We start from the raw sequence: 23,197 nt of genomic DNA, 5'->3' as shown, positions 1-23,197 counted from the left end.
CCCCAACGCACATTTTGCCACTAAATTTCCTCAGCAACAACATATAAAGGTCCAGATCACCATGAAATGGAATACAATATTGGCATATAAGTAGCCACTTCAAATGAAAGCAGCAAATTAATCTTCCAGTTAAAGAAGTTCCTCATCCTTTAACAGGCCAGAAGTGCTTGTAACATGAATCAATCATATACCCTGTGTACTGGCCAGAAGGCTTCTAGGCTAATGGCACTTATTACCCAGAAAAGATTTCAGCTGTGTATCTACAGAAGTAACAATAGAAGAAGAGGACTAAACATGTTAAATGCAACTCATAAGAGCTGACTGTCAGAATACTACTTATCTGTCACTGGCAAACTAATGCACCATACAAACAGTTTGGAAGCAAAAAAACATTTAAAAATTATAATTTCAAGGAATGTGGGAGTATCAAAAGTAAACTCCATATTGTTTGAAATATCCTCAAGCACACCCGCTTCAAAAGGGAAGTAACTTTGCTTGGAAGGAGGATGGTAAGAGAATTTCCACAATTCTTCCTATCTCTGCCTGCACAATTAAAACACAAGTTTCTAATGGAAAGCGACTTAAAAGCATAGTAGTACTAGATTTTACAGACTTGTGTCCATTACCAGCCAACACAATGAACTGTCAATAATGATTCATGAAACATTTTCTGTGTTTTTTTCCCCTCGGGGGATAAAATTTATACAGGTATAATATCCCTTCCTAGACCTTTTCAATACAAAGTATTAGATTGCTCAATGCACTCAATTCTTGCTTAAATGCAACATTTATAGCCTGCAGAGCAATCCGGATCTGCATTTTTTCTTAGCACTAGAACCTCTGCAATAATACCACACCTTTTAGAAGCAATTTCAAAACAACGCCCAAGCTTTACAAGTAACAAAGATATTCCCCTTATACTTTATCATTTTGCACCACATATATGACCAGGAAATGTAGATACTAAACCAGTACTGAACACTAAAGATTATGCTCTTGAAGGTACAAGTCTTATGTCACACTACAGTCTGTCCCACACCTCAACCCCAGCTACTTTCTCAGGATGCCACAGCTGATAACCATCAGCATCTCCCACACCAGCTGTAACCTCACTATCTCACCCATTACTAACAATCCCTATGGCTTCTTCTTTTAAATCCTCTGCTTGATTTAGAAGAGTACAGTTACAGCTAATACCCTCTTCACTTGAAGACTAGTGCTTCTGCTTCAGACTTACATTGCTCAAACTCCTCCATCTTTATCAACTGTAGCAGTTTGTCCAGAAGAGATACCCTCCCTAAAAATGCTGCCTTACGGTTTGCAAAAGGTGACTGAAATGAACAGGTCTAAATCAGCACCTTTGCAGGAAAATTTTTAGTGTCCCAACAATTAAGATGTTGTGAAGCAATGATCTATTTCCTTGCCATTCCAAGCAGTTTAAGTAAATACTATTAAGTTGCTCAGAAGAACCTTAATAACAGTAATTGTTGGGGCCCAGCCTACTCCTAAAAGCCTTAATATACTTAAAATGCCCTTCTTACCTTTCCATTCTTCTATTGTGTGCTCCCTCTCATCTAACTGCTTATCTGGTATCTTTGGTGGAGGCTGAAAAACAAAACTAACTCATGATAAAGCAATCAAAGGGGATACAAAACCAGAATAAATGAAAAATTAAAGTAAGCATTCAATATGAACCTGATTTAACGAGACTGTATTTACACGGTCACATATTCTCTCATACTTGGACTTGGCCTACTTTCTAGATGCTGCTACGTGTTTTCAAGTTCTTCTGATTAACAGATTTGCTTACATTACTGTAATAATTAAAATAGAAACTGAACAGTCTGGTAAAAGAGCTCCTAAGTGAAGCAGTCTCCTCCCCAAGCAGCCCTTTTTATCTACTTACTGTTAACTACTAAGTTTTCCCTCTAGCTATTACAGATCAGCAGAATTCTAATTGCACCATTTACATCAAGCATCTTTTTCTATTCTTAGTGGGCCATCACCAACCACCTTTCGTTTAAAAAACTGACACTTCTCATAAGCTGAAACTGTCCCAAAATTAATTTTTTAAGAAAACTTTTCCATTAATCCCTATGTTCATTATTGTTAATAATTGAAAGCTCAAGGTCTTGTACTCAAGATTTTGGTGAAACACTTATTTTCTAGTTTAAGAGTACTATCAATTGCTACAACTAATGAAAATATTTCTCTTGCCCAGGAGTAAATACCTCAGAATCCTATCAAGGGCAATCAAACCACACTGAAACAACTGAAACTCAATAAATTAGAACCCCATAGAAAAGATTTTAGATACACTACTATATGTCCAGGAGATTACATGCAATTATATATGAACACACACATACACAGACATATAGTACTTCAGTTTGTGCCCCCTCCTAATACCGTTTCTAATAAATATGTCTATCAATGTCAATAAAAATGATTACGGCTCAGTTAAGCTTCTAGTGAAATATGTAGATCATGCAATAATCCTCTTTCAGCAGTTATATCAAGCATCACAACACATTTGCTTTAGTACAGTACCTTCCTAATCAGAGACCTAAACCAAGAACTTACAGCTTCTGCTTCTGATGGATCATACCAAACATTGATGTACGGGTGCTGCAAGGCTTCATCCACAGAAATTCTTTTAGAAGCATCTATAACCAGCATTTTTGATAACAAATCCCTTGCTTGACTGGCTGCAAAAGTGAAATTTTCCATTTAGACTAGTTCCATATATAGGGCACATAATACAGTATTTCAAAGCTCATAAGAAGAGAAGAGCTGGAGTAAACAAATTCCAGTTTAATATCTGTGCAATCCTCACATAATTTGGGGTTTAGGAAAGTGGTCCATTTGATGCGGGGGGGTGAAGGGGGCGGGAATTGAAGAGAGTTAACACAGGTGGGAAAGGGGTTGCACATATTTCACTATACATTTTTCAGCCCCTTGGTGTGACATCCTGATGTGACATATAACTCAGTTGGCAGTACAGCCTTGTCTGGAATAGCAGTGGGCAAACACCTACTACCCCCCCTCTTACAGTTTAGGGGGGAAAAACTGCCACAAACTGTTAGCCACAGAAAATATAAGTCTGCGACTTCACTGAGTAGGTGACACTTAGAACCAGTAAGTTACTCAGTAACTACAGGATATATATGTTTTATGAATATAAAACCTTCATTTTCACCCCTGGAGAAAGAAGATCTGCTCTGTCCACATAACTTCTATTCCACTGTCCCCCCACTCTTCTCTAAATCATGCTGGCATCTGTGATTGAGAGGTGTGTGTGTGTGTATATATATATATATATATATTTATTCACTTTTCTTTATAAAGATATCCCCAGAATAGGAGCAGTTTCAGAGAAGTGAGAAAGTGGAGGTAGGCACACACCAGCACGTTCATCCACTCCCATGATAGAAATACTGTAATACTTAAATCCTTAGTGGGATGATTTTATAGTGAACAAAACCAAGATACATTTCTGTTCAATATATCACAGTTTTAAAACTTTTAAAGTATACAGCACACAGAAGATAGACCTTACCTTTAAGCTTATTGTGTTCAGAGTCAGCTGGGAAAAGGACATCTGGAAAGAGTTTTTCAAAACTATATCCAGCATATTTAGGTCTGTTCTCCACATACGTTCGGACTGTAGGCTGTAATTTCTTCATAAATTCAGGGCATGGTGTTCCTAGCTGCTCTATAACTTTATTCCATTGATCAATATCTAAGGTTATGTAGCTAAGAAAAACACTGTGTCTAATTTTCAGCTAGAAATTTATGTTAAAACCACATGAAATAACCAACAGAGAGAAAACATAGAAAATATAATTAAATATCAAGTTCATCATTAATTCGGACTACCTTCTTAGAGAAAACAGTGAAACAAAGCAAGACTTTGATGATAGCATAGTCAAGGCAACACATATTTTACTCAAAATCATAATTAATTAGCAAAAGATATAATTCTGAGAAACAAGAGAAAGACTCACAAAATGTATTAAATGAATTTAAATAAAGGTATTGTTTGGGTTCTGGAGAAGAACTCGCTTCCTGATCTGAACACGTATTTCACAGTAGTCAAGCTACTACACATCACCAAGGCACTTGTGAGGATTACCCTGTGTAGGTGCTTTGTCCTTCGTTCTCATCTTGATACCTCAGCCCAGTCCCGGACCGTCCCAAGTTAGTGATCTCTCACTAACGACATGCAACACTGAGCACCAGTGGGCACACGCAGGATGAAATCTTAGCCCACACAGGTCAATGACAACTTTGTCAGAGACTTGAATGCAGAAGTTAAAGAGTTTCAAGGACACTTGAGAAACTTAAGGTTTACATAAGGTAAAGGGGAGATTGACCAATTCACAGCAGAATAATTTAGTACATTTTACTGAATAAAAAAAAGCAACGTTTGGCTCAGGAATTCCTAGCTGAAGATGGTTAGATACTAGGAGAGACCTCAGATAAAAAATTTTATATATGCTTATCTCATTCATGTATCCTCCCCAACTTTTTTTTTTCGGCTACCACCAAAGACTGGATACTGGGCTACCTAAACCTTCACTCAGATGTAGCAGGCCCCCTCTTATGTTCTTACAACTTAACAGCAGACCTCTATTTAAGGATTTGCAAGCTCTACAGTGCTTTAGTAGAGGCCTTGGAAAAAAAAGTATTTACACATATGGCACTGAGCCTAAATTGAAAAGCCATACTATCAAACCAGATGTATAAAGCTAAGCATGGCGCAGCTCATGCAATGACAGAGCTGCGTGAAAGTAAGGATGCCCTGGATCTCCTCACTGTGCCTCAAAATCTTCACCCAATCTGCACCCCTAAATGGTACTGTATCAATTATTAAACAGTTAACCTGCAGCAAAAGCAGGAAAGATTTCTGATGGCATCTAAAAAACCAGAGTGTAACTACTAGTAAAAGAAATAAGATGCCAAGCTCCAATTCGATCTACTAATTTCAGCAATGATCCAGAGGTTTCAGTTCTATTTGCATGGAGCAGACCCTTTGTCTAAAGTATTGCTCACAGGACAATCCATACAGATACCACTGAGCCATTCATGGAATAGAAAGACAGAAGTGCCAGATGTTTCTGAAAGCTGTTTGCAGGATCATTTCTGCATACAAAAATATAAAACCCCAGAGTGTAACTAATGAAGCCGGTTAGGAATTTTTTCTAAACATTTCCTACAAAACATAAAGACTAATAACTGCTAACATGCTCAGGTACTAAAAAAGATTAGTAAGTTATTATATAAAAATGATCTCCAAAGCAAAAATCAATGCATGTGAACCAGTAAAACACCATCTAAAGAAAACAAAACAAATCTGTCTTAAACGTGACAACATCCAAAAGCAATGGATAGACACTTTATTAAATTGGAAACAGAAAAAAGAGGAAAAAAAGGAAAAAGGAAAAAAGAAGCCTGTTTGCCCAAGTGGTATTTTGTTCATCTTGCTTAGTATTAATCTCTAGAGGCAGTCATACACATTAATGCTGTGTTGTGGTTTTGCTTTAAATGGTATAACTCTAGACATTTTTGCAGCTTCCTGGAACCAAAATAACGAACTTACAAATTGTATTTTGAAAAGGCAGTTTAAAACCAGTAGTTTAAAGATTAGAACCACCTTAATCTGGAACTATATTGCTGCAGTATCTTTTGACCTTTTACAACTACATCCTAGGCCAAAGGTAAGGATACGATCTGTACCAGGAAATAAAACACCACCTTTGATCATTTCTCCCATGATGCACCCAACTGACCAAATGTCAACTGAAAACAAAATGCAATGATATTAACATAAAAGATAGTTATTAAAATAAAGTAAATAAAAATATCTAGACACACACACACATGAAGTGACTATAAAAAGCGTGTGTAATGAAAATGAGTGAAGGTGAATGTGTGCTAACTACAGGACCAGCAGAGACTATGTCCTACTGCTAGGTGCAGCCTGAATATAAATGAAGTTCTTAATTTTTTTTTATCACAAGAAAAATCCATGTTCATTTAATAAAAAAAACCCAAACTTGTACAATATGCATTTGCATGACACAACATCAATAAAAAGGTTAATCACTTCCTAACTAATTCAACCTGCTGCAGCAGCACAAGGATACAGTCCCTTCCTGGAAAGAGGATTTTGTGGCAAACCATTTCGCCCATAATGCACCCCACAGACCATAAATCCACTATGTTTGTAGCACAAAAAGAAGGAAAAGCAAAGCAAACGGTCATTTAAAATTAAAAGAAGCATAACATGACTGCATCCTATAAACTGCAGAGACAGCACAGGAAGAAGAGCAAGTCTTTACAGTAATCAATGAAAACACTTTAAAATACACCGTATATAAGGATTAGCTTTTAACTGTCTCAAATACAAGGCAGAAAAACATCCTTTTGTTTAACAAAGGGCTAGAGCAAGAGCTAGAGCAGAGAGAGACACACGAATCAAGCAGAGTAAAGCCCTTCTGCAAGCTCTGAGGCTTGCAAAGCTACCTCTGGCAATAGACTAGATCAGAGCACCAAAGATCACTTTATTTCTTGAAAGTAATTCCATTGTAGTTGTAGGAATAACTTTAAAAGTAGCAAAATAAACTGACCTTTAAACAGATTGTGTATCTAAATAGTTTGCACTTTTAGGAGGAGAATTGGTTATTACATAGGAATTAAAATGTGCCATCAAGTATTTCTTATAAATCAGATTACCATGCATCTCTCTCTCGTTAAATAAAAAGCAAACACAATCAGTAGAAGATCACTTAGAATTTTAGAGGATCAGTTAATGACAATATCAGTATGCTCCTAAAAGATTTTCAGTTAAAATTATTTGTTTAAAAATATTTCTTCAGTTATGCTGAAATAACATCTCACACAGAAGAAAAACTCAAAAGCAAATTGTTTTTGTATGAAATACACATTTTCTACATAGCCTTAAAATAAATTGCTCAGAAGACGTACTCAAAGATGCACAAGTTTACTTTTTTTACAGGTATGCCGATTTCTTTAATGGTTGCTTACAGAGATACTGTTAACTCTGTCTGCAAAAGTTTTCTCGAAGTCATAATAATGTAACTGTATTATTATGAATACTTTTATGTCAAACATGACACTGGAATTTCAATTAAGCAGACAAGAAGTGGATTTAAATGAGAACAATTGCATACTAAAAATCACATGTAAAGGTTCTGAAGGAGCTCAACAATGTCAAGCAAACAATATTGCTGCTTACTGAAAATATTCCTTCCCCCTTATCTACAGGTTCCTCTAAAATAGTATCTAAATCATATGATAGGAGATCATAGTTGTACATATTAATAGGTCAAAATTAAGGGCCTGGTTCATTTAAAAAATGATTGTCAACATTTCATGATTAGTGGTGGTTTTTCTTTAAAAACTCTTTTTAAATACTTAAGAAAAGTATATATTCTTTGGCTTAAAGACCCAAAGATTTGAAGCCAAGTTTTGCATTTGACATTTAAAATAAAATTCTGAATGCTGACTTTTTTCACCTGCAAAACAATCTGCTGCCATCACAAACTAAAATATACCCAAATCTGTTGTAATTAGTTTGTGTCCAACATGATAAAAACGACACCTATAACTTGATGGAGAAGTCTGGGAATAGAAATAACACAAGTCAGTGACTTACCTTCACGCCTCAGCCGACAAATTACATCAGAGGCAAAGAAAAACATTGGAAACCATTCTCCTGGTCACCCTACAAAACCAAACTTGTGACTTTTGGGGGTGTTTTGGTTTGCTGCTTTCATTAATCAAACAAAACCTGTATTTTACAGGTCTCTAACTTTTTTATGAAGCTAGACTAACTTGTACACTGAGGACTGCTCCTGTGAATACTTCTATAGAAGCCTGAGTAAAATCTCATTGCAGATTTAAAAAAAAATCTTTTTAAAAATCTACTGCTTGTCATACAGAATGTATTTGATTCTCGAAAACCCCGTTTGGAGTGAACTTACTATTTTCCATAATTCTAAGAGAAAAAATACCAAGTGAAAATGAAGTTCAAACCCACTGTACATACTAGGAAAGTTAAAAGTAGTTTTTTCAGATGGTCTGGGGCTTTCCTTGCTTTTCAGTGCTTCCTTCCTGATAATCATGCACCTAACTGCACATAAATCTCAATATGTTAAGCTATGTGTGCACAAACAGTTTTGGTGTCCTTCAGTTCTGAGTTTGCAACACCTGGTTTCTTAATGTAGTATACTCAAATGTGCTTCATCTCCTTCCGTATTAAAACCTATGTAATAGTTAACTCTATAATCAGTTTGTCTGGGATCTTTGCTAGTTTAAAACAATTAAAGATTTCATATGTGCGTAGTATAGTACCAAAAGAATACTACTCTGCAGTACATATCTCAGTCATCAAAAGATATTGCAATCCTCCCACATTAAGTTCAGCAGGGCACCGAAATGACATAAAGCTGCCAGATGACTCTTCAATTAAAATAAATGTTGATGTTAACCATTAGTTAGCTGCCAATTTTCAATATTTAACTCAAAACTAAGTAAGGTAACTTTTAATTTAACTATGTGTTTAAAAGTCTAAAATAGGCATCAATGCTAACAAGGTGAGGATCCTAGACAGCCCATGGTTCTTACTGCAAGCACATTCTTGATAACTGCCTCCCCGTCAGGGGAGCTCCACAATGAAGAACTCATCAGGCAGTGATTGAGAAGAGTAACAGTTTATGTAAATAGCTTTTTAATGACAACAGTACATATGGAAATGCAAATTGTCTTCTGACCCAGCCCACAGATTTACTTTTACATTCTCCAGAAGTGTCATTTTCAACTCAATGACTATATATTTGACTTTGGGAAGACGCGATAGTTTTTCATATGAAAATAATTTTTTATTCATATTCTGCCGCACAACACAATTCATGCTTGCTTAAGGAACCGGATTGTCATTAGCACAACAGGGTGCTCTAGAACACAATCTATTTAACTCCAGTAATAACCTAAGCAACATTTTCGTGGAAAGAATGTTTCCCACTTCTGCAATTCAAAATTACTTAGTATTTAAGAGAAAAATGTAAACTGGGCAAGCAAAGTCAGAAAACTTGTGATTTCCATTGTATCAATTCCTTCTGTGAAGCAGCTGCACAACTAAGACTACAGCTTTAGGTTCCTTTATCTAGTGTCTCTTAACTGGCCAATGTAAAGTCTTGGGGAAAAAAAGAGAATGACAAACTTATATATATGCTTTCTACAAAACTTTAGCAATTAAAAAAAAATAACTTTAACCTTGCTCCACTCAATCTCTGACTTCTACGTTATGGGAAAAATAGCCAACCATGGAGGCCTTTTGAAGGAACGTACATCCTCTCATGTACAGTAATGATCCAAACAGAAATAAAAACCACAGCCTTGCAAAAAAGATCTATCCTCATTCCTTTGAGCGGGCTTCTTTCATTGTCAACACCGATAGAAGCTATTCTTCCCGGCTTGTATAAACGACAACAAAATCAACTCTCTTGAGTTCCTACCTTCACAGAACCTGAAGTCACTTGCTGTAATGGTATGCAGTTGCCAGGCAAGTTTGCAGACTATACTAAGAACCCTGAAAAGCAGAGCAAGCCCCAGTTGTGTCAGTAACCTGAGAAGCCATGCCTCACGCCACCAGGAGACAGCTACCAAAGCCTCAAGAATCACAGCATCTCATGGGCCTTACTGGAGGACTAATCAATAGAGGGTTCAAAACATCTTCAGCAAACGGTGACCTCTGTGCATTGTGCCTGCCTGAAGTGGAAACACCAAGTGAGCTGAACTGACCACTGCGACAGCGGATCAATGAAATGGCAGCAGAATTGGGGCCTCTACAATGAATTTCAGGAATGACATGTTACTGTGCTTTCCTAAAGGATACTAGCTGTTTCATTCAGAAGATGCAATGTACTTCATTGTGTTTCCTACAAATGCTGTATCCTTTCCTTTTCTTCTTGTAGAAGATACTGAGGGAATGGCCACAGAGCAAATATAAAAGAAGGGAAACGTATGCAAGCAGAGGGACAAAGTAAACAAATTTCCTTAGAATTCGTCATGAACCTCAAAGAATCTGTGATGCTTCCTGACAGTACTCTCTGCATTCTCGTCTCAAGTATATTGCTGAATTTTTCTTCAGCAACATTAATTAAGAACTTAGTGTGACAGGTTTAAAATAGGCTGGTTTTAATAAAAAGTAATGCCATGGTAGGTAGTTCTAGCTTGTTTGTTCCTCAGCAGCCTTTAAGTTCCCTGCAACCCGAAAGGCTATATTGAATAGTTATTTAAATATTAAATTTAGGACACACATTTACTGATGAATTACAATTTACATCCTCATCAGGAATAAAGTCAGGTGAAGGTATATCAAGGTACATACCACATATTAAGAAAACATATTTTCAGTTCTTCTGGAATGAAACTTAATCTACCAAGCAAGTTATTTAAATTTTTAAACAAACGAGGCCCCCAATTTCTTCTCCTATTAAATGCAAACATTTCTAATGGGTTGAGTTGAACAAACAAATTGGCGTATCCAGAATCTACATTTTGGTCACAAGGCTAATTTATAAAATTTTTACAGCTTGAAAAAAACCATTAACACGTAAAATGTGGTGTGCCAAACAAAAAAAAATAAAGCTATGCCAAAGAAAGACTATATTTGCTGACCGTTTTCTTTGTATCCCATCCCTAGGATGACCTCTGGTGCTCTGTAGTAACGAGTCACTACATAAGGCGTCATCATAAAACTAGTTCCTGCAGTTCTGGCCAGTCCAAAGTCAAGAATCTTCAAAGTGCAGTCTGATTTTACTACTATATTACTGGGCTTTAAATCCTTTAAAAAGAAACATCATATATGACTGCTAAGACAAGCACAAAGTACTCTGTGGTTCACATTTTTAAAAGAGAATACTGCTAACATTAATCCCCACATATACAACTAAGTTATGGCTATAACTGCAGTTTCTTTTCCCCTTGCATTAATTCATGTGCATTCAGCAGACTACAGAATTAATTTCCTTATTGTGCTCACAGATTTATATAGCAATTAAAGAAGGAAAACACAACCAGTGTTACAAGATATGATAGCAATGTCTGAAATAAATTGAGGTTAGTAAGAAATGTTAGCTCTGAGGAAAGGTCTAGAAACTACTCACTGGAACAATGGTTATTACTATGATGCAGAACACAAGTAACATGACAATTGCTGAAATAATTTGATGCAATAATCACCTTGATACAAGAATTATTAAAATTATAATATGAATGTAAAAAGTAAAAGATTTCTTTGCTAGTTGAGGGTGCATTACCTCTTTTGAACCAATGCAGATGTTTCCCTGAACAGGAAGGAAAGAAATCCCCTTGCTCACACAGATTTAGTTTCCCATTTGGATTTGGTTTTATACTGATTTTGGCGACCAAACCCAAGTGGGCACCACTTAAAAACTGCCAGAAATTAACATAATCATTAAATTGGAGTGAAAAATGCTCTGATACAGCTTCAGATCATCTTAGAAATATGGCAACTGTATTCTCTTCACTCGAACCCTAAAACCACATTGGCAGTACTGGCTTTACAACATCTATACGGACACTACACAGGCATACTTGGTCATTATCTCAGGAGGATCTTACACACCTCTGAATGTCACAGAGCAAATATTACAAACAGAGTAACTTCAGTATAACTTTGCCATCATAAAATGATTCATAGCAGACAGGCTGACATAGATAAGGCTTGGATCCTTTCTGCCTACAATCTACTAAGACGAGAGAAAAACCTGATATGTGGCAGAAGATGCCAGCACTGGAGCTGCAGGCATTTGATAAGTAGCCCTATCTTTCACTGTTTCATAAAGACTTAAAAGTGGCTATCTGCAAGATATATGTAGTTTTCATTAGTACTTGTATGGCTTTCAGGAAACTCTTCAGAAAGCTAAGAAAGCTGCCTTAAAGACAGAGAGGAAACCACAAAAACCAGTTCCAGAACAACAGAATTTTAATGGGTAATTAAAAGTCTTCATACTTAACATATTCACACATGCACTTCCAAATCACACACACAAAGACTACGCAGACAACTTTGGCTTAAAAGATTCTCAAATGCCATGAATGAATTCAAGTATTATAAGGCATTCCAGCTATTTAATATGCATGTTTCAGATTCTGCTACAATCCTGTTCATTATCAGCTTTATTTTTGCTCACTTCTATTATTTGGAGGATGTTCATTGCAGAATCCCAGGTGCATGCTCATAGTATTAACTATACTCATCCTCCACAAAGCTGCAGGATTAACACTGAAAATGTTAAGAGATCCTCCCTTTGCAAGAGAAAAATCACTACGAGGACAAAAAGCAAAAGCTTACAAAGTACTGTCCATCCTTAATTTCTGAATGTCATGTAGTTGTCATGAAGCCTAGGAATGTGTTGTAATTTGGAATACAGAACTGTCCTTCAAAATGATGGAGGCAAGAGTTGACTTACACTGCATTGAAATTTATGCAGAACCAATACCTGTTATGTATTAAATAAACATAAACATTAAAGGACTCAAAAGCTCCTATAAGAGTGATCAAGGTAGTTAGACTCTATATATTCAGAACCTATAGCAGAAGATATCTCACCTAGCCTTAAAAATGTAAAGTGTCAATGCCTAAAAATCAGAGATTATTCATGGCTGTCTCTCCATTAACCAGACAGGAAGAGAAGGGCATCTCTGGAGGATAATTCATGGCTTCTATGGGCTTTTCCCTTTCTAAAGAAAGATTTGTGTGATGGGCTTCCATAATTAGGCAACTTTGTTAAGTGCTCAAAATCAGGCAGAATACAATGTTTCATAACCTCCATGCAAGACTAATGAGACACTTTGTGTCCTTCAGCAAGTCAGTGAGGCACAACTCTGCAACACTGATCGTTCATCCTCCTCAGACTGTGAAATATAAATGAATATGTGATTGTGAAATATAAATGTATGTGTACTTCTACACTTGCTGCAAACTCCATTTCTGCAAAATGCTTTGAGCACAGTAATGTTCATTTGCCAACATCTGTTAGAGCCTGTGTAAAGCTATAGTCAGTTCTTTACCAGGATCAAATCTTTATTCACTGATGTGGCAGCTAAGCATGCACTCTACAGCTTCCAGGTGAAATTGTCTGAAACTCTGTGTGTTTGATCTCTGCCTTGTTCTGTGCCTCTAGTTTGCTATGAAAAACCCACTTATTTCTATGGCAGCTAGTATCCAGTGCTACAGGCACATTGTAATTTCAGTCATTCAGCAAGCTTTGAAAAAGTTACTGAGATGCTGACATTATCGCAGCTGTGTTAGAAGCTGAAGAACTTGGTTAAAAACCATGTTAAACTACCAACACCAAAAAAAGCTTAAAGCTCTAGAGGACACTAAAGAAGTACACTAGATTCATAGTGTGAATGCTTCACAGGCAGCCACAGTCATGCAGACTATATTTAAGGAGTAACTAATTTCAACAAAATAATTAGCTTTAGACATTAAGGACAATGGTGCTGAAAGCCCAGAACAGTTACTATTGTAGCCACATGGTCTATATGAAATAAGTCCCTTTTCAAGCATGCCATCCTTGTCTTCTGAGATTTTGTTTAACTTGTTCCACAGAGAAACAGGATTTTGATACTTTACACCTTGAAATATAAAGGCATAATGCATGCAGCAGGTAGGTAATGCAAATGTTTTGCCTGAACACACTTAATCTTCTAACAAGGTCTGAGAAGCTGTCAGCTGGAAATCTACCATGAAGACATGCAAGTGAAATGCATCTGCCCATGTCCTTCAAAAGCATTCATGCATACATATGTTACTATTTACATAGCAATTGTATCTATAGTCTCTTTGGAATAGGTTATCCCTGTACTTAATATTACTGCACAATATGAAGCATTTCAAAGACTTCACCATATTTACAGAGGCAGGAATTCTATCCTCAAAGCTGTCTTTACTCCTGCCCAACAACTATCCAAGTAGTTACTTTTTTTCTATAAATGTATGAATGTTTACATTTATCCATCACTTCTACGGGCTCAACTGTTTGATGCCTGCTTTATAGGAGTACAAACCACCCTTAAAGCAAGTGAAGTTTTAGAAGCTCCCTTCTGCCTGTGCTGACATCCACAGAATGAAATGCTTTTACATTACCTACTCTAGCACATCCATACAATATACACTTTTCCAAAAATATAAAAGACCTAGGAAAACCCACAGCATTAAACTTGCATACCTAAGTACTGAAAAGACCGGAAAATGTGAAGCTGCATACAAAACCATTATTTCAATCCCACAGGTGCATGCATTAGGACACAAATGGCTGCATAATATCAGTCATATGCAATGTAATACCACGACTGTGGTAAGTGAAGTAACCTAGTTTTGCCTAGCATTCCCAGAATAACACAAGAAGTCCCTCGACCTGTCTCAGTGCCCCCATACAGACCAAGAAGCACAGGGTGCAAGGTCTGGTTGCAGGCCATGCTTCTGCCTATCTTCCCTGACCCATCTCTTTCAAACACAGCAGTTCAGGGCAAACTGCATGCAAGAAGGAAGCCTTCACCTTCCCTCCCTGAGCTCCCCACTGGAATGACACAGCTGAGGAGTACTAGAACTAGCTGACCAAAAGGAAGCAGTGTTTGGCCATTCAAACCTATTCTCTAGTCAAACAATTGTCCCAGTTCCCTTGAGGGAAAAAACCCCAGCATACTGAACAGGAGTGTCATATTGCCAGATCCAGCTTGCAGGCCATTCAACACCCCAGTCACTATGAGGTGGATTACTGAACTGGACAAGCATCCTAACATAGAAATTCCTGCCATAGCACTCAGAATTGCCATTCGTGATTTGTTTTGCTGGGTACATCATCCGTAAGGAAGACTATGTACTAATGACTGAAAGTATCACACATGAATAATCATACCTTCTGCATCATTTCAGAAATGAAAACTTTTAAAACTCTCTAAAAAAAATTACAATGAAAAATGTAGCACTGTACAAGCTTACAATTTCCCAAAATAGCAGAGATTATATCTGAAAAGTTACAACTAGACAATCTCAAGCAATCTTTACGCTACATACAAATATACATATGTTATGTTCAACTTGAACAGGCAACCTTAAATTCTGAATTTCTTGACTAGACTGCAACACACATGCCATTTAAAAAGCAGTAGTCAGTTTTGCCTGTGGGCAGTCTGAGTGAATGCTTTGTGACACACAGGTGTATGAAAGTTCCACTTGCAGGTCTTTATCATCATCTGTTTATCTGGAGGCTTCAGGTATTTATTCATTACTCTTCTAGTAAAAGAGCAGAAATAAAATGGGCAGTTCTTTCAAAAGATGCGATTTCAGGTTTGGTTACCAAAACAATAAAGGCAGAGGCACTTTCAGATATTCTTTCCTGTCATGACTACTAAAGTAGAATATTAATAGAATTAGAGGAGGTAATGTAGCTCACTGCAGAAATCTTTATTTGGTCTGTGCAGATTATTATGAAATCATTCAAATATTGAAAAGATTCATTCCAGAATTACAGTGGGAAAAGGTAAGTGTGGTGATTTCCTTTCAGCTTTCTCTCTCTACCTGTGGGACAGAGGCTATGAATGACCCTTTGTGCTCCTATTTCTGAATTTTTTGTGTCTTTTAAATACTCAAGGCAAAACCAGGTGCAATGCAAAATATACACAGTGAAGTTCACTTACCCTATGTATAATTCCAGCTGAATGAAGATGTTTGATACCACACAGCATTTGATAAAGAAGATAGGACATTCGTTCATGGTCTAGCTCCATCTGAATCACTTGGCAGAGATTTGCATCCATAAGCTCCATCACTATGTAGCTTATGTGGAAAAAAAAAAGAATAATAATCAGATAATACTGCCATTTTATTGTATTCTTTCCCTTGTTCATCTTTCTGTGTGAGTATTTTTGAAATTAATTTTCAGCTTTAGTTCAAATCAGACTTACACATCTTGAAATTCTTCCAGGGATTTTTGTGGTGTGAACACATTCAGTAGGCCGATTATCTGTAGGAAGGGGGAGAGGAAGTATAATTGCACCACAGCAATAGCAAAGTTGCAAAGTCAACATTTCAAAACCAATGCCCAGTATTCTGATGCAAACCTCCTGGTGCACATTGAAGCTCAAGATGCTCAGTGGCTCAACCAGGCCTAACATAATGTAACAGATGCTAATGATATTAGGAGTAGTATTTTTCCTCCACAAATCACATAATCTAAAGACACACTGTGTGCATTAACAAGATAATATTCAAAGCCTAAAACCTAAGGCAGTTAATCAGTCTTCCCCTGCCTCCTACTTTCAGTTTGAAGAGAACTGGTAAGACTTTTATTGCATATGAGGAAAAATAAAATTAAAAACTGACAAAGACTACCTAAGAGATACCACTTTGCCATTGACAGAGGTAAAGCAACAATTCTGCCCAAAGAGAAAAACAGATTCTTGGAGCTGCTTTAGGACATTTCCCAGTTGCTAAGAATAGATGGGATGTGCAGAAATAGGTCAAGCTACTACTCATCAAGAGTCAGGCATGCTTGCAATAGTTTATCATCATACAAATTATGCTTAGGTAAAACATCCTTCAGAGACTCCACAGATAAACCATCTCTGTCTTAGAAAAAATACAAAATTTTCCCAAGTAGCTAAAAGACAGAGTAAGTCTTCTATGGTTCCCTTCTTCCCTAGCAGCCAGGGGGAATTTTATCTTGCTGAAGGGGGATTAAGAGGGAAAGTGAGGAAGACTGCACAAAGCTGTCTCTGAAGGAAGAAAATGGCCAATACCAGTCTTCTGTAGTTCAATGCTGATAAATTTATCACTTATTCTCTCCCCATTTCTGTGGTCTGGTCTACTCCACAGCTTCTTAAGCATCAGACAGTTCCTGTTGTCACAACACAAGATTCCTAACTCATTCATGCACCAGGAGAAGGAAAAAAAAAACCACAAAAAACCCCCAGCCTTTTTTCTCCTCTTTGTCTAGCAGTAGCAACAGAAACAAGGATGCACTTACCACTCGTGGCATTTTTATTTGCCAGCTGCTTGTAAAACATAGCAATGTAACACCAACTCCCTTCCTGAGTTTGAAAGGGGCATTTAAAGATTGGGCAGGTATTAAAACTAGTCAATAATAGCTCTTCTGAAAGATCCTTCTGTACTTATCACAGAGATACAACCATGCAATGAAAATCTTTATAATCTACAAAGGATGCCATCCTCTGAAGTCACTTTTAAGACTTTAAAAAAGAATAACCTTCTAGTTATTTCTTTAACATTTAAAGCAGGACACTGCACTCACATTTTTGTGATTAACGCACTTCATAAGAACAAGCTCTCTGTAGGCTCTTTTAGCATGGGTTTGGTTCTGAAACGGTCGGCTTAACTTCTTGATTGCAACATTTCGTTCAAGGATGGCATCATAAGCGGCACTGTAATTAAAAATAACATTATTACATCTCAGTGTCAAGGTCCTTTAATCTGTGGCAGTTGCCACCTTTTCCAAATACCTTGTATTATGTTTGCAGATAAACCAAATTTCCAGTACTATTCAGCTTTAGGGAGTGTAATAGCAAAATGCTCTGGTATGCCGAGCGATTCAAAATTTAATATGTTTCCCAGCTTCAAAGTATTAACACATGACAATCTCCACAAAATAATGCAGGATCTCTGCTTCCTAAAGTGTCTCACTAAAGATACTGACTTCTTGCCATTCATTGGCACTCAAGAACAGACTGCCTAAAAAGATCCAAAACACTTCAAACATAAAAAGCGTATCAATTTTATGTAAAATCTTCACACTGAAAGGTAGGGAGGAGAGAGCAAAAGTAGGTTATATAAAGGTCCCATGCTTTCACGTATCAGTTGCTTAATATCCTCATGACAATGAGAACATCAGTGTCAAGATAAAATGAAAAAAAAAGTTAGGAAAGCTTTAACAACTTGATGTCACTGGCTTTTACTTGGTAAAAAGAAAGAATAACATTTTGTTGCACGCTAATGCCAAGATTGTCATATGATTCAGTGACACAGGCTGTTTAACTGATGAAGACCGTTACTGGGGACAACTCCCATATCACATTTCCATGACAGGAAGGCACAGATTTTTTTTCCTGTAAGAGGTAATACAATAGCTGACTACCATGCAGACTTAGGAAACATTTATCAGTTACTAAGAAAGCCTCAGCATGGAAAATACTGTTTTCTTGTCTCTTATCAAGAATGGTACACAAACCTAATTAAGAACATCTGCCAGTAAATGGTCAGCACCTACTAAATCCAACTAGCTACTTTAAAAAGCATGTTGTCTGCATAGTATATAGGCTTGAACGATTAATTTTTTTTTACGTCATTAAAACCTCTAGTCACTATCGAAGAAAGAAAAAATGGGAACATCATCTACTGGTAACTTTCCTTGCTTTACACTTTCAACTATCTGGAATTTCCCCCACCTACTCCCAAGATAAGGAATATCTTATGAAAGAGCAGCAAAGAGGTGGCCAAGCAAGACTGCCAACTTGGGACTCCTGTACCAGTATTTAAACTTCGGCATCCCCAGTACATAATGGTAGCCTTAGAGTCTGTTGCAGTAAGAGATACGGTTGAGCCTTTAGGCCATCTACTTAATATTCCTCCAAATCAAGTTGGATCAGGTTTTTAAAAAACAAAACAAAACCAAAACAACAACAACAACAAAAAAAACCCCAAACCCCAACTCAAATCACAGGAATTACACCCCACCTCCTCCAGACATGGGCAAGATTTAACCATATGAGCACTCCAGTCCTCCTCAGGGTAACCAGAGCAGTTTAACTAAAAAGGTTTCAATTACCACTAGCAGCAATTACAGAATGACACTAGAGTAATTACATGGTCAGTTTTTTGATTTCAGCTCTAGAAGGGGCAGTAAATTTGGAAAACGGGCAGTAACATATGAGTGGAAATCAGAAGGACAATAATAACATCTAAAGCTTTTGCAGGCATTTGTGTAGCACGTAAACAAACTCTAGTCAAACAACTGTCTGTCCTCATTATATTAACACTCATGCAAACAAAATTCAGATTAGTTTTTCTGCTGCTGCTACTTACAGACCAAATAATCTTAATTCCAGACGTTACCGTTTCAAAAACAACTCTTTCTAGAGTACTGGCCTTCAAGATTTCATTTGCACTACGCACACTTTTTTATTACTAACCCAGCTAAAACACAAATATGAAACAAACCCAGACCCATACCACACATTCTCTAAACACTGATCAAGACAAGAGCAAGGTAGTAAAGAGGTTACAGGGAAAAGTACTTGAGAAGATTATGCTTTTCCCTACCTTTCTCTTCCTTGATGTTTCTTTTGTATTTTTATGCCCCTGGTTAGCCTCTTAAGAGTAACAATAAATTGGAAAACCTGCAAATTCCTGTGCTATCTACATCCTTCTCTTGAACATTCAAAAAACTCGCAGGAAGCGTATTTATCTTTGGGACAGCATCACTGCACAGGAAACAGTGCCTACAAGCTGCTAGTTGCCACCAATCTTAAATCGTTCAGACAATCTTCAGTCCACACAGCAGAGCTCTTATTCAAAGAAATATTTTCAAGTCATTTTCCTAAACTGCATCAGGTATTTACATTACAATGAGAGTCAGCACCACAAATGCTCACTAACCAGTATCAAGACTACTTAGATTATGAAACTAAGTAGAACAGGCCCCCAACAAACCATTTCAAGAAGTAAAAGCATTTACAAGCAGCAAATATTATATAGAGTATTTCTGGCTTTTGTTTCACTGTAAACAGTGTGGCTTAGGATTAGGATTAGTTTCTTTATCCAGGTTTTTTTCCCTCCATTAATTTATGGGACTCAGCACAGCTGGATGAATTTGCACAGAAGGGCATCAGTTCAGAAGCAGGAAAGGACACGGGTCAAAAAGCAACAGCTACAGCCCTGGCTGAGGAAAAACAGCCAACAATTACTATTGCTGTTTTGCACGTAACAGGTAGTTCTCCACACTCCTACTCAATAATATAAACCAGTTAAAGGACTCAGAAAATTCTATTAAAGGAACGTAAAAGTACATTTAAATTTTAAAGAAACTTTACCATACTATCCCTTGTGCTCCTGATCCTATCGGTTTTAAGTTTTGATACCGTTTCAATACAGTGAAAGTAGAGTCTCCAATTTCAACACTGTAGAAATTGTTGTCACGCTTGCTTCTACTCATGACGGCAGCTTAGTTAGATCGCTTCATCCAAATTTTACTTCTGGCCTGTAAAGAAATAAAATTTGAAAAACTAAGATTTTACAACTGTATGTAATTTGACAAAAGGCAAAATTCTTTGATACACAGAAGACACTTCCCAAGTAAGACCCATATGCAAATGTATGCTATTTTTAATGTCTACAGGAATGAGATGGCATGTGTCTGAAATGTTTTATTTTTAGGAATGTTCCTAAGATAGGATTCTAGAAGGGAAAAAATAATGGAAAAACAAAAATGAATGGATGGTAGGAAAAATCTTAAAACAGCAATGAGAGAAGATCAAAAGGCAGGAAGCTATATGTCATCCAGAAAGCTCCAAGAGTGCTGCCATCCCTTCACACACACACATGCAGCAAGGGAGCAGGGTTTGGACCAGACATTCTCCAGAGGTCCCTTCCAACCTAAGTTGTTGCACGACTCTGTAAATACAAGAGTGACAAAACATCAACAAGTCTTCCAGACATTGCAATCATCAAAGTACTCTTGGTCACAACAGCTAGGAATACCTGTCACTGATATGGAAAAATACAGTCAATCTAGGCGAGAAAAGGAAAACTGGCCTTGTCAGAGATCTCACATACTAGCTTCTATGAATAAAAGTAATTATCATGGAAATCGAGAATAAGAATAGGAAAAGAGTTTGTATATTCCACCAAACCCCCCCCTCATATTAAAAAAAGAAAGGCGCCATCTCAATGCACACGTCCACAGGAGAAAAAAAAAACCTGCATGGTGGCTTTTACTGTATCATTTCCTTTTTCTTTGATGTTAACTGTGCACTTTTGATTTTCTCTTTACATGGGTTTTGGGTGTAGCTGTAATAGATACCTAGTAGTGCAAATTCCTGTTTGACTAGAAGAAGGAATTCCTTAATTTCTTCAAGAGCAACAGCATGCTGTCTCCTTTGTTACTAACTTAAGGAATACATTCCCATATCATTATTCGACAGCCCCAAACAGATTCTTAGCTTCTGTACACCATGACACTATACATTTGTTAAATTTTAAACGAGCTTTGAAAATGCAGACAGTGCAAATGTAGCCTCCACAAATAATCACAAATGTTGTACAAGTAGAATTCTTTTTAAGAATCTGTAAATTTACCAAATTCCACTTTCAACTAGCTGACCTGTATTCATTCCAGCCACAATGGTGCAATAAAAAGCACTCTGAAGTTCTAAAAAGGATGGATATTTATATATTACAAATTTAAAACGCACTGCCTTAATTGGCATTTATCTCAAAAGAGATGTCTAATAAACAAGCCCCTTTTCCAAAACACTGTCAAAAAAATAAGTTTCTGTCACAAAGACTTAACTAAATACCAAAGGAACTTGTATCAGCGCATTAGCAGTATTGTTAAAGGCTTCCTTCGCCAGTTTATAAGGGAGTCATAAATGGACAAGAACTGTTGCTTAGCACAAGAAAAACTGTATACAAGCTGGGGATCCAGACTGTAAATGGTAGCTCTATGGGGTGGAGGTAGGCTTACTGGAGGGAGACGAAAAGCCCAACTTCGTCACAATACATGACACCATCCCCAGCTCTTTCTTCCCTATCCCTTTTATTACTACATCTTGGGACACTGCCTCTTTCTTGACACTTACTTCACAGATGTACTCACACAAAGTTTTGGGATAAAGATGCCCAAAAAATACATAATGGCACACACCCCCTCCCCGAAACAGGAGAGAGAAAATTTGTTGTGGAAGGTACGAAATCAGCCAAAAAAAATTTGAAAACGGAAAACAAAGAATGAAGACAGTAATTCACACAATCTTACATCTGTTCATCATCAGCTGAGAAAAAGGACTAATGAGTTTATCCACTAAAACTGTATTAAGATGTAGTGACATTGAAAAATGTAGGATTAGCCAGAACGGCTTAGTAGATAGAGCTCTGCTGTTTGGTATCAGCATCAAGATAATGAAAGTTTAATACTTCACTTTAGGTAATTCCTCAGAAACAAATGCAGGAAGGACTGCTACTTTCCAGGCAAGGTCTTCAGATGAATGTTGACACCTTCCCATTTAAAGGTCAATACTTTGAAGAGCCAAAGCTAAGTGTTTAATTGAATTTTCTTTCAATTTGGTAAACTTCATAGGATCAAAGGGTGAAACAAAGCAAGTACAGTTTAAGAAAAGGATCTGGAGAAACTATTCTCTCAGAAGAGAATTCCTTTATATTAACAGATTTTACATGTATACTGTACATGGTATTATTACCAAGCAAATTTTATTGCCTTAAAGCTTTTTCATTTGCTCCATGTTCAATACTGTAAAATGTGCTTGGCAATACGTACTGGGAAACTTGTATTTACTAAAAATTTTATAATTCATAGTAGTACTTTAGCACATATCAGCACATAAAAGAAATCCTTGCTTATTTTTACTAAGGTAAAAAAAAGAATTCTGTGTGTAATCGTTCTGTAATACAGCTTTCACTCCTTTCTGATTATATTAGCTTTGCATTCACCTAGGTACTGCCTATAACCAATCAGTCTACCCCTCTCTGCTCCAAAGATAACTGAAAAAAAATAAACCATTTGTACACTAAGTCTAAGCTTCATAATTGAAAAGCCCATACTCTGGACTATTAGAGTAGCTATGCTGATCCTAAAAAAAAAAAAAAAAAAATCAACTTTGTGATAAGGTTTGGTATGTAAATTCTGTCTTTCACTTTAGCCCGTGATTGTATCATGGATAGAGAAGATCACCATGAAACGTTATGCTCTCATGGTCTGTGCCCCTGCATTCTGCAAGGTATCTCCCAAAGCAAAGCCTCCAGGGAAGATGGGGAATCTATCCACTGGCCAAAGAGAAAGCACGAAGAATAGTTTTGCCTATACATGAGCATTGGTGCCAAAATATT

At 36.9% G+C, this 23,197-nt stretch overlaps 1 protein-coding gene across 7 annotated transcripts in view; it reads right to left on the bottom strand.

The window, feature by feature from the left end:
* The window catches only part of MAPK8 (mitogen-activated protein kinase 8), a 49,890-nt gene that overhangs the window by 4,279 nt on the left and 22,414 nt on the right, over nucleotides 1-23,197 (bottom strand). For 2 of the 7 annotated variants that reach the window (XM_049810066.1, XM_049810068.1), the window contains exons 2-10: nucleotides 20,167-20,333; nucleotides 17,373-17,502; nucleotides 16,027-16,085; nucleotides 15,760-15,898; nucleotides 10,708-10,873; nucleotides 5,731-5,802; nucleotides 3,560-3,742; nucleotides 2,584-2,708; nucleotides 1,542-1,605 (exon numbers count right to left, since the gene is read on the bottom strand). In XM_049810066.1, the coding sequence (XP_049666023.1) occupies nucleotides 1,542-1,605; nucleotides 2,584-2,708; nucleotides 3,560-3,742; nucleotides 5,731-5,802; nucleotides 10,708-10,873; nucleotides 15,760-15,898; nucleotides 16,027-16,085; nucleotides 17,373-17,502; nucleotides 20,167-20,288 (1,060 nt within the window). In that variant the 5' untranslated portion in view covers nucleotides 20,289-20,333. The other 5 variants (XM_049810063.1, XM_049810067.1, XM_049810070.1 and 2 more) reach the window with 5 other exon arrangements.

The sequence above is a fragment of the Accipiter gentilis genome, chromosome 9, assembly GCF_929443795.1.
Source record: "Accipiter gentilis chromosome 9, bAccGen1.1, whole genome shotgun sequence".
Taxonomy (NCBI): Eukaryota; Metazoa; Chordata; class Aves; order Accipitriformes; family Accipitridae; genus Astur; species Astur gentilis.
This window is presented reverse-complemented; position numbering and strand designations above follow the sequence as displayed.